Source organism: Pseudopipra pipra, chromosome 4, assembly GCF_036250125.1.
Source record: "Pseudopipra pipra isolate bDixPip1 chromosome 4, bDixPip1.hap1, whole genome shotgun sequence".
Taxonomy (NCBI): domain Eukaryota; kingdom Metazoa; phylum Chordata; class Aves; order Passeriformes; family Pipridae; genus Pseudopipra; species Pseudopipra pipra.
In genome coordinates, this window is record NC_087552.1 from 30855273 (window position 1) to 30867771 (window position 12499).

The 12499-nt window shown below is 37.8% G+C and overlaps 1 protein-coding gene across 6 annotated transcripts in view; it reads left to right on the forward strand.

Annotated features, from left to right (window-relative positions):
• The window catches only part of FHIP1A (FHF complex subunit HOOK interacting protein 1A), a 96322-nt gene that overhangs the window by 37949 nt on the left and 45874 nt on the right, over positions 1–12499 (forward strand). For 4 of the 6 annotated variants that reach the window (XM_064652221.1, XM_064652226.1, XM_064652225.1 and 1 more), the window contains one exon: positions 11998–12226. In XM_064652221.1, coding sequence (XP_064508291.1) covers positions 12125–12226 — 102 coding nt within the window. In that variant the 5' untranslated portion in view covers positions 11998–12124. Of the gene's footprint in view, positions 1–4466; positions 4613–11997; positions 12227–12499 lie in introns of all 6 variants that reach the window. The other 2 variants (XM_064652222.1, XM_064652223.1) reach the window with 2 other exon arrangements.

Sequence of the window (12499 nt, forward strand, 5' to 3'; positions counted from 1 at the left end):
GAAATTGTAAAGGTGAACTGAAAAATTAAGGAGACGAAATGGCAGAGGAGAGGTACTTGACTTCAGGCCTAGGGGATAAGAGAACACTTCAACTACTTTGAAAAAACCCCCAAACCTTGGTGTACTGTAGCTTCTGCAGCTCCAACAGCCTCAGGCGGAAGGGCAGAAGTAGAGGTGAGAAGAAGCAGGGTTCCCAAAGACATACACAGACACTCCCTACTTTCAGAGCTGTGCAGGCAGGAAGAAGAACAACCTGTTGATGGGTGGAACCTGTGCATTCCCACGCCTGTCTCCATAGGTGTTACAAAATTAGATGGGAGAGGCTGTGGTTTGGCTTTTGGTTATCTATACTGAGAAGCATTCCTGCCAGGGCTGATATCCAGCTCCCTTATTTAGTAGGCCTTAAATATTGATCATTCCAAGTTTTAAAAGGTTCAAATAGTAATTAAATTTTATTTTTACTTTATTCTGATACTTACTCCACTTTTTAGTAGGTATGTTTGTTAGGTTCAGTGTTTTCCAGAGCACTTTATGAGATGAATAGTCTTCTTTGCAATTTGTTAGGTTATTTGCCTTCATTTACCCTCCAGGGTGTTCAAGTTACTGGTTTATCTTCATTCCTTGCTGGACTAGAAAGACACCTATATTTCTGTTCATGTTTTCTCAAAGGTTCAAAGGCAAGACTGAAAAAATTTGTAAGAATTGTTATGAAAGTGTCAGATTACCCTCAGTCATTCCCCTCCCCCCCCAATTGTTCCTTTGATTGTTTATCAGTTTCTTTTTTTTTTGCATGCTGGCAACATGTCTAAGACAGGTGTTGTATAGACTATATGTATTACTTTTCTTGCCAGTGCATTCATATGTCTCATTAACCAGGAAAGGTAGTTACGAGAACAGAAGATGCTGTAATGTCACTCAGTTTCCATTTGCACAAGACTGGGTGGTGTAAGAATGTAAAGTATTTTCATAGAAGAGCAGACTTGTCTTAGGGTATCAGAGATGAATCATTAATTTTTACTCTGCATAATGGCCAACTTAACACTGTTTACACGACACAAATAATTTTATTCCTAGGAAAGCTGGAGAAGCTTCAAGGGAAAAATATCTACCACCTGTAGAAAATGCAATGAAACTAAACAGAAATGGAAATATAAATAACATGTAAATTTTTCTTTGATCTGGCTTTTTATGCACTAAACATCATAAAAATGCCAACAATCCACTTCGGATTTTGTTGTTTACTACCATATGTATTAAAAGCAAAAACTTTAATGTACAGAGAGAAAGCCATAATCTGTCAAAGTCCACCCAACTTGCAAATCTGTACTAATATTTTTAAATAAGGGTGTCACTGCAGGAGGAGAGGTTGATTTTTCATGGATCTATGCTCACAGATAGGGAAGTGTTATTTTATTGAGGTTCTTGACTTTGCTGTAGGAATTAATATAAAATGAATCTTCAAGTTCTGCTTGTCTGCTCTGAGTTAGAATAAAAAGGGAGAAGAAAAACAGTGTTCTTATGCAGTTTTCTATGAGACCTAATACCTGGGGTTTTGTGCATTATGGGAACAGGAAACTGGAAGGACATGATTGGATTTTGTAAGGAGTGCTCATTTTGCCTTTTTTTTCCCCTTTTGTTTTCATCTTCGTTAATCACAGAATTTGATTATTCCTCATCCTTGTTCTTCAGCGAACAGTGTGCTATAGTGATTTGTTGGTCTCATCTTAAACAGTAATATTTAGTCAGTGGTTTTCCCCAGATTTGGGAATTGATAATCATAAAAATAATTTTGCAAGTGTTTTTCTCTTTGCCAAGTCTTGAACATAATTTAGGGCAAAGGAAGTTCACTAGCTTCTGGAGCTTTCTCCAAGCTAAATTGCAGATAGATATCTGAAGCAAACAATGTTGGTTCACACAGTGTTCTGTTCTTTCTATTCTCCTTTTTATTTTTTTGAAGAAGGAAAAAAAGACCAGAGAAGGACATGTACATTCAAAAGTATCAATCCACTAAATATAGCACTTAATCATGAGGCCCTGTCTGCTATGAGGCAATACATGTACATAGGGTGAGGTATGAAAATGACCTTTCAGATTTCAGTAGCTTGTTAAGTTGACTAGGTTTAAGGAGTAATTTGTGATGAGCTTCTGTCATCCTACAGTGCGCTGAAACAGTTGTTCTGAAGCTCTGTAGTGATATACTTTTGCTCATTCCCTTCATTCATTAGTTCATCATGTCACTAACATGTTATCACTTCAGAGTGTAGGAAATCATGTTGACTTGGTGGATAAGTATCTTGGGGTGGTAATTCTCTCTAAAGTGAGTAGTTTCAGTTAATCATGCACAGAAAGATACATGACAAATTCCAGTTATCTGGCCAATTACTACAGTCTGTGTACTATAATGAACATACCGAGAAGTATAAAAGAGTTTTTTGTGTGATAGATAGCTACCTAAATTTAGACAGAGTTATAAACCCATTTTTTCCAGGAGAAAGAGAACTTTGTATTGCGCATTAAGTTTTGGGGAAATAAACATGCTTCTAGAGTGAGTATTATGTTAACAACTATGCAATATCCGTTCTACACCTAACAGCTTTGATTTTATGGCATATTCTGTCCTTTTCTGATGTTTTTAGTTTGAAAGAGGGAAAAAGAGAAGTATCATGTGCATGTGAACAGGAGAGCAATTCCATCTGCGAAGTAGAAGTTCTTTTCTCAGTGAAAACTTGGCAACAATCCACTTGGAAAGCTTGTTGTTTGGTTTGTTGGTTTATTGATCAAATAATCAGGATAGTCATAATGGTGTTTTACTGCTGATTCTTGTGCTTGAACTATATTTAGAACCTGCAGAATCATTTCAGAGTTTGGAAATTATAAACAAAAGTTTGTGGCTTCTTTATCATGAAACACAGAATGTTTAGAATATATGTGTATTTCCATTTTATTGTGGATTAGTGCTGGAAGCGTACACATCTTCTTTAATGTCACTTTGTAGACTTGAGAACATTATTCTTGGACTTCTTATGTTTATTATAATGAGTAATTTGACATGTTCTACAAATCACTTGAAAAATCGTCTTACGTATTATTGCTGTAGCCATAAAATACATACCTTAATCTTGTTTTCTGTAATCTACATATGATAATTACAGGTATATTGATAACATTTCTCCAGACCATCTTTCTCTTGGGAAGGTAGTATTTCCTATTCTGTACACCAGTGTTCTGAAAATAGCTTTAAATCTTCAGAGTATGGAGTCTACTGCTTTACTGCTCTCATTCATCTTCCTGTCAAGAAGGTTTTGTAGAAAGGCAACTTAATAATTTCCTATGAATTTATTTTATACTTTTGGCTATGGACACTGTTTTACCTTTTTAAAAAAAATGTAAAAAAAAAAAAAAAAAGATGTTCCTTTCAATTCAGCATCACAACTTCAAGAAGCATCTGGGTTTCCTAAATTATGAGGAGACTGGGGCCAGGTTTGTATGCCACACAGATGTCAGAATTATCTTGAAAAGCAAAATTGATGCTGCAGAGTGTATTGATCATTTTGATTTCCTTCTTCCACTAGCGTAGCCAGAACAGAAAGTGGGTTTTGTTAAATATCTGCTTTCTGATGCATTGCTCCCTCCTACTCCTGGATAGTGATGAATTTTGAAATAAACCCTGTACAAATTCTCAGTAGAGATGGGAAAGTTGACAACAACTATTTTTTACCAGTAATTAATTTCAATTATGACAAAACAAAATTACTAGTGTAGACATAGCAGCTGATATTTGTAGTTTACCTATAAATCAAGGAATGGAAGGTACCTTCCATTGAGTGACGTGTGCTATGCCCTTTGGAGTTGTTTTTGTTTCTCTTTGAAGCTTGGTATGAAAGCACACTCACTGTACAAAGTTTTAAACTGAGATTTGTAATGCCTGTCTCACACAGTACAACATTTTAATTACTTGGTTTTCTATAGAAACAGGCTTTTCTGGGGTCATCAGTTCTGGTAGTGATGTGGGAATGAGCCAGCAAAGTTAAAGCCTTTGAATTGATTTCAGTTCAATGACATCTGCCTTCTTTAGTATGTAGGTAGAAGTGAACTTTTCTGAACTGCTATTTTTAAGGTTTTTTTTTCCCAAGTTTAGTTTAAGGTTTTAATATCCCTTTTGTAGCAGCTGTCTGCTAGTAGCAGACAAGATACCTCAGTCATACTGTGCCAGAGCTCTACTAAAAATAGAGAGAGATCTATTTTAGATTTTAAGAACCCTAGCTGCTAGTTTATTCTTAAGTTTTCAACCAATGTAATCTGTATTTGAGCCTCTAATTGTTACTGAATTGTTGCCTTTCTGTAGTAGGCCAAATGTGAGGAGATCAAATACAACAGAGAAACAGGTTTGTTATGTTCCTTATATAAAAGGAACAAATTGTGCCACTTGAATAGCAACCTAATTTTTTTTCTCTCCCTTGCTTCAGATTTATGACCCAGGGATATGAATGTGTAGTTCATTTCTCCTGGGACTTTGCAAGAGCAACTTCAGTGATTCTGTGCTCTCGAGATCCAGTGAAATTGCCTGTGTGCAAATTCCTGTGATAGATGAACATGCCCTGTGGTGTAACAGGTAAATGGGACCCTCCCTGAGGAGGTCAAGGTCTCTGTCAAGTATTTTGTGTTGTTTAATTACTGTTTTCTTGAGCAATCGCCGCCATCTCTCTAGCTTTGGTAATGTGCTCTTTGGTGAACTGTCTTTGCTGGTTAGCTGCATACCTTCCTGGACCCACTCTGTGTAGTTTTAGCTTAACCCATCAATACCTTTTGGACCACACTACCTAACCATCATCTCTGTTCTTTCATTTTGGCTGACCCATGCAGTAGTAGTCTCTGAGGGCTTGGGATTTGGCTTAGCCTGTGTCCCAGTGCATAGGCTTGCCAGCAAGAGTTGATCCCATTGCTTGCCCGGGAATCAAGCCCGTTTATGCCATTGTAGCGCTCCTGAACTGGGGCGGTCAGCTGGGCCTCTTTGCTGTCACTGCTGCTTGTTTACTGTGGGGGAACTGCCTGTTCATGTGTCTAGAGAACCATGTACTTATTTAGTGCTCTAACCTGGACCTCCTAATGTATAATACCACAGGATTATAGAGATCACATGAAGAGCTTAATGGTACCCCAGTTGAGCTAATGTGAATCTACAATAAATCTACACAGTCTGTGTGTCGTGTAGCTCCTCAGACATTTGATAAAAGATGAATTGTGGTTTTTAACTGCAGCAGGCTGACTGTAGATGGGACAGTAATATTTTTGGCTCATTATAAACCATACTGTGTGTGGTGTCTCTCATGAGATAAATCGTTAGGCAGTCTCTTTGGGGACAAGTCGCAAGATGTTCATGTTAACAGGTGGGGTTAAATTGTGCTTGATGAGAACAGATTGATACTTTGATTAACTACATTGTTTTACAATTTGTGGTGACTTGTGCTCTGTTAGGATTTTAACAGGTAGCTTTATCTCTTCTCACACCTACACATGAAAAAGCATAGTGTCTTTGAAATACTGGGTAGAAAAGCTAGATTGAATAAAGCTGACTAAATGTGAAATGTTTGCTTGAGGCATACAAAGGACAGGATAATTGTTGGACTGAAGCACTGAAACACAAAAGAACAAATGAAGAGGGAAAATAATTGTTCATGTAGTTTAAACTGTTCCTCTAGTAATCTGCTTCAGCTTTCTTGGTAGTAGAGCTTCTGAAGGTGAGTAGGACAATGAAAATGAGGATACTTTGATGCAGTGACTTTTAACCACTGATGGTTTTGCTTGCCTACCACAGACCTACTGATCTCCAGTGAGCATCCTGTAATCCTTTTGTACTCTGGTGGAGATTGTATAGGAGATTTAGGGTGGGGATGTGACTGTTCTTCATAGGTTTTGCTTTTGCAGTGAAACTTTGCACAAGAACTATGAATCCTTTCCTTTGAAAGGATTGATGTCCTCCTTTGAAACACTAATGTTAATAAAATTTAAACCCTCTCCCTAATCACAGTCCCTAAAGAAAAGCTAACAAATTTGTGCAGAAGGCTTTCTTTTCAATCAAAAGTAAACAAACCCTGAACAAGGTCCCTTTTAAGCTGGAACTAAGTTGAGGCTTGCGAAAATTTGCCACTCACTTTTCTCCTACCTTCCCTCATCCACTTATCAGAGACTGCAGAGGTGTGATTGAATACCTGTGCGTAAGATCATATAATTTCCCCCTACTTCTTTGAAGTGGTCTAATTTCAAGCCCCTTTTATGCTACACTAATCCATGAAAACACTTTGATATATCCTGTTTCTTTCACTGCTGTCAAGGTTTCTCTGTTTGCTCTTGTTTACCTGGGCTGACAGGGTGCAGAGCTTTGGCCAGTACAGCAAAAGTGTGCAATGTCTTATTGCAAGAAGTACACTCGTGTTCCTGAACTGTTGGAGAACATGGCATCTTAACCTCTCAACAGAAGACCACCGTGATAATTAAATCTAAGAGCCTTGCAGCATATTTTGTGCCTACCTTACTGTATTAGGCTGTGTATGTTTTGTTATGCATTGCCCTGGAAACCCCAATCTTGCAAACTTCTGTGCTGTTTTTTTTTTTAATTCAAAGGTGAGACTTTTGAGAAGAGACACTCCAGTGGAAGGAAGCAGACTTCACAAGGGATTCTTGCTAGGCTGTTCTTCCAGTGTACATTGCAGTAAAATAAGTACTTTTGTTGACCAGGGAGTTCAGCCCTGTAATCAGCTGTGTAAAAGGCTTGAGGACTTACAGACTTCTGGAGGAGAACTGCAAGCAGATATCCTCCATGAGTCCAGTGACCGGGTCTCAGTCTCATTAATGTAAAGCTGCCCAGCACAGTTATGGACTGCTGCTTTTTTTTGAACTGGAATAGGCTGAGTTGTACTGAAGTTTTCTGCTCTCTGTCTTCCATCCTCTTCACTTACCAGAGACTGCACAGATGTGGTTATAGACCTATGTATGTGACTGTACAACTTTGCTGCTGCTTGAGGAGAGACAGGTGCTTCCTAGTATGTTTGTATATGCAACGCTTGACCTGATTTGCAAGAAAAAAACCCCAACCAACTGAGTCTACATTGAAAGGTATTTAATATGAAACCAACAAAGTTTATGAAAGTGGAAATTAGCTGCCTAATTTCAAAAGCTCTTGTCCAGTTACAAAGAGAATATAGGAAGATCTTAGGAGAAATAGTGACTTTTCTCTTTGAACCTCAGTTCCTCATGTATGTGAAATGTACACTAGTGCTTCTTGTTCCACATGGGGATTGTTAGATACATAAAACATTGGTGGTAGGGGCAGGTACCTCATGTAGGAGAAAAGGAATTAGAGTGTTGTCAGTACAGGTAATTGAAATAGCTCTAGAAGGCATATGTAAGTGGACTTGACCTTGTGATACAGTTAAACAACTGATAGATAAGATACGAAAGATTTACCTGCTTAAGAAGGTTCTGTTATTGTGTGGCAGAGTAAAGTTATTAAACTGAACAGTGGCTTTTGGAAGTAGAATTTTGAATGGCCTTCATGAGAGGTGTGTTCACACTTGGTAGATTAATAACTTAATCAGGATTTAGCAGAGACAAAAGGCTAAATTTTTGTAAGATGTTAACCATGAACTGATTAAAATAAATGGGTACTATTGTTCTTAGTGGCCCCCAAGTTCACTCCTACCTTTTCCTCCATGAATCCATGTTTTATAAATTAATTTATTTTCTCACCTTTGGACTCATTGTGATCAGGTTATTTGCCCTGTTTAATTGGAGTTAGTTTTTTACTTCACAGAGAATAATGTGATGGTGCAGTTACTGTGCACATTGCATTTTGCAAAATGATCAAGTAAACCTACTGTCTGGTCTAGTAACAAAATCTGCTTGCAATTAATATATTCTATCTGCTTCTGCTGCTATAACTAGAGCATAGTAACTTTAGATTGATATGTATCTTAAAAGATAGCATCTCTTCCAATTCATTTAGTTTCCTTTTTTAAGTAGGGACGCTGTTTTTAGAATCTACTTTGTGACCACTTAAGTTGTCAAAAGCTTTTTGAAACACTGAGTTTGGAGTGTTTGAAGCCTGCACAATCTAACAGTGTTTTGTATTACTGAGGAAATCCCAGCATCCCAAGATGCTTTTGAAACTGGAAATATTTGCTTCCTTAAAGGAATTGATTTGAACTTAGAAATACTATTGCACATTGTAGTCTGCTTGTTGCTGTCTTGTTACTTTTAGAATAGAGATGATTAAAAACCATAGAATTGGTGGCTGTGAGGGTAATGTCTGTGTTCTTCGACTACTGTCAGATTTCTGATCCAATAGCTGGGCTAGATGCAAGCGAACCTAGCCCTCGTCAACAATGTTTGCTGCAGGCAAGTTGTTTTCTGCCAATAATTTAAATTTGCTATTTTTGTTCTTACATTTGATGCTTTGTACGGGCTGTTTATGATGACTTTGTGCAGTAGGAGTAAACAATCAGAATGAACTATTAGAGATGTTACTGTTTGTCACCACAGGACAAATGATCTTTTTGTGATTATTTGTTAATAAAGCAGTAAGTGGCTTTAACACTGTGATTGTATGTATGTGCAGTATACTGTTAGGTGGAGGTTTTATTTATAGTACATAAATACTGGAGATGAATTTGCCATTTTACAGTTTGTCAGTCACATACTCCCAAAGATCTGTGCCAAGCAGTGGGATAGTGTTTGTGCCTGTAATAACAAATACAGTTAATGGACCAGATGGCGCATGAAACATCAGCTTGAGGAGACCTTCCTAAAAAGTTTCTTGACATTTCTCGAGTTAGCAACACTGAAAGCCCTTGCTGTTCTGATCTAACTCTGACAAAGATGCAATTTGAATCGATATGCTGGCAGCTGTTAATGGCCTGTGTATCTGAGAACTCCCTGTGTTGTCATTTGAGTGTGCCCAAATTGGGACTTGGAAATAGCAAGAAGTTCTTAAATATCTTGGATAAATAAGACCTTAGGGGATGATATGGAGGAGATGAGGGGGTACCTGCTTGTCTTGAAGACTTATTTCGCCAGAGCTGTATCTGTTCTTTATATATGTTGACTAGACTTAGGATATCCTTGTGTAGGAAGAGATGTCTGTACTACAAGTGCAGACTGTAGCAGTCATCTGCCTGGGCAGTAAGCTGTTAACAAAGACAGGACTTGAGTGTTCAGTAACATAGTGGTGGTTATAAACTCTTAACACAAACATCAGTAACTAAATAGCTCTGTTGTGGAAAGTGAGCTTTCCTACTGGACACAGAGACATAACAGTGGCTCTGTCACTGGACCTCTTGGCATCTTGGTGTATTTTGAATGTGTGGCGAGATATGTACCATTTCTGTTCACTTGAGGTCTTCTCATGGCTGCAGAGTGTAGGCAATATTTCAGGAAGCTGAAGCACCAGTATGGAACCTTTACCACAAAAAAGTCTGTTTAGAGAGCTGCAAGATAGGGTAGTTATTTAAAGGAGGGTCTGTCTTATGGTGAGGGAACGAGTACTGTCTTGCTGTTTGAGAAGTAATGTCTGAGGCTGGGATAGGAAAGATGCATAAAGAAAAAAGATGCATAAAGAAAATAGTGAAGGCTAAGGAGGACACAGAACAGATTACAGGAAAAAAGAGGGTAACAGTTTAAATAGCTTTGGGTTGCCCATGTGTGGTAACATCCTAGAGCTTTGCATGCATCTGGAGAGTCTTACATCACTGATCTTTGATTTTTATCAGAATTCTCGAAGAAAGCCATAATGTCCCTTAACTGAAATAGTGCAAGCTGATCTGAAGTTTCCGATTCTACTCTTGGTGTCATACTGCTGTGCTGCTGACAGAATTTGTCATGTGATAGCTAAATGTGTAATATCATTTTCTTTTATTTAAATTCTTAAACAACACACAAAGGCTGCATTGAAACAACCTCTAAGTTGCCCTGTCAAGCAACTCATGAATTCCAGAACTGAGCTTGCCTCTGCTTTGTTAATTAAGTTCTCTTGCTACACCTTCTGATACCATCTTTAATTACACAATCACATTAGTTTTTCCAAAGCTGCTTGCTTCGTGCATGGGACAGATCTGCTAAAAGGGTGAATCAGGGCTGTGCAGTGAAGGACACTTTTGCCTGGAGGAGTCTGCTGGACTTCTACAGCAATGGAAGGATTTCTGATTGAAGGAGAGTGCTAACAAAAAGGAAATTGGCAGGAAGTGGGCAGGTGATCTGAAGAATATGTCAATTAAATATTCCTTGGATTATTAGATATGGTATTAGGCAAGCTACTTAGAGCAGGCTTTTTCTGAATGGTGTCTAAGCATGCATCTTGGTTCCTGAGAGGTTTTTGGTAGGAATGATGAACTCACAGAGCTTGCAAGCACGTTGGCAGAAGTTGTGTATATAATTTATGGTCGTACCTGCTTAAGTCGATAAGACCTCCCCGATCCCAGGTCTGAAGCTGGGTTCTCAAATCTCTGATTATTTTGGTGTGGGATTTTTTTTGTTTTGGGGTTTATTTGTTTGTATGTTACTTCCCCCCCCCCCCCCCCCCCCCCCCCCCCCCCCCGACACAGGAACATCAGTAATGGAGAAAAGGTACAATTCATTTTTCAGGACTGTTAAAGAAGTTGCAGTATACAGGTAGATGCCTTCAGGTAAATGAGCACACGAAACAAGCTGTTGGGAAGGAGAATGCTTGAAAGTGTAAGGCCTGTATAAGCATGGAAGAGTTAGGCATATGTGTACATATATAAATATGTATACACACACAGGGGGAAATGCATAACCATTTTTTCATTTTTGCTTGCCTCAGAAATCTTAAAAGTTGTACCCTGTATGTTTTTGGACTCTTTGAAAATGGCAAAAGTTGCTGTTACTTGTGAGGCAGGCTGTATATTTTCCTGTGCTAACAGAGATGTCCACTAGAGAGAGATTTTCATCTTTTAAGATATGTGCAGGGAAGTCCCTTCTGTACTGGCAAAGTATTGCTGTATGGGCTTTGGCAGCTTATGGTACAAAAAAATTCTGGTTGTTGTTGGATGCCTTTTTTTCCCCCCCTATGGTCCCAAACTGAAATAAATTAAATGCCTACTTGGTTTGCAAAAAGGAGAATAAAAATGTAAACCTTATGGAGGGTAAGAAGGAAAGCGGGGGACTGTGTGACTACGATATTGGTGCTTGAGGGAATAATATGTTCTCTTAAGCCTCTCAAATATCTGGAAGATACCAGTCTTTGTTTCATTTTAACTTTCCCCTGCAGGTGTGCAACTACTTTGATACTCAGATATCTAGGATATTAAATAATGGATGAAAGGAATGTTTCAATGTTTCATCCTATTCTCATAGTCCTTTAATATGACATCTCAATTTATTTGGCTTTGGACACATAAAGGTTTTATCTTTTATGTTGTTTGGTTTTGTTTACTTTGGTATTGATACAGATGCACCCTTTTATGTGAATATGGTGCTCTACAGATGTTTTCAACTGCTTATGATATGGTTTCTGGCAGAAAACTTCTAAGTATTTATAATTACATCTGTTATTGGAAATATTATTTTTTTAAAAAAATAGAGAAATAATCTGTACTTTTTTTTTACCTGTGTAATTCTATGCAACATTAGTTACTAAGTGACTGAAGAAATATGTTCGGATGGCAAAAGTATCATAACAAAATACTGAAAATGTAGTGACTTGCATAAGATGTTTACTGCATAAGCTTCTGTTGTACTTGTTTATTTCAGTAGCACCTTATTTCAGTCACTGATCTCAAAAATTTGAGATTTGTATGCTGTTATCATGAGCGAAAGTTTGAGATTGGTCCCATATAACATACTTAAAAAAATTCTAACCTCAAACAGAATTAAAAGAAAAAATGTTTTAATGTTCTCTAATTATGTTCTTTTTTGTTACGCGCTATAATTTGATGTGCATAGGTATACGTGCGCTTCAGTTTGGTTTTGTTTTCTTTTTAACAGATTTCTGTGGATATAAAGCTCAGGACACAATATCAATCTCATCATGACGCTCGAACATCTGTAGCTCACTGGCGGATTTAAAAGAATTCAGCATGGCCTAGTTGACTTGACCTTTGGAAAATTTATAATGTCCTCTGGAACCAGTATCAGCAAAAATCGGCAGGCTCCCCGCCTGCAGGGTGTTGACCCAGAAACATGCATGATAGTGTTTAGAACACACTGGGCACAGGTAATGTTAATTAGTTTTATTGATTTGAAGTAAACTGCATTAATAGGAATTTACTTCATTCTTTCTTTTGGGATAATCCTAAATTGCTCAGGAACAAATGTCTTTCATGCAAAATGTAGTAGATGGCAATTAATTATTTTTAAAATGCAAAGGAATTGACCTTCCAAGGTATGGTTAGCCTTTACTAATCACACTTTGAACTGCAGATTTGCATCTAAATGGAAGTGGTAGGACATTGTAATATCTTACTGAAGGCGTAGATCTTCTTACTGG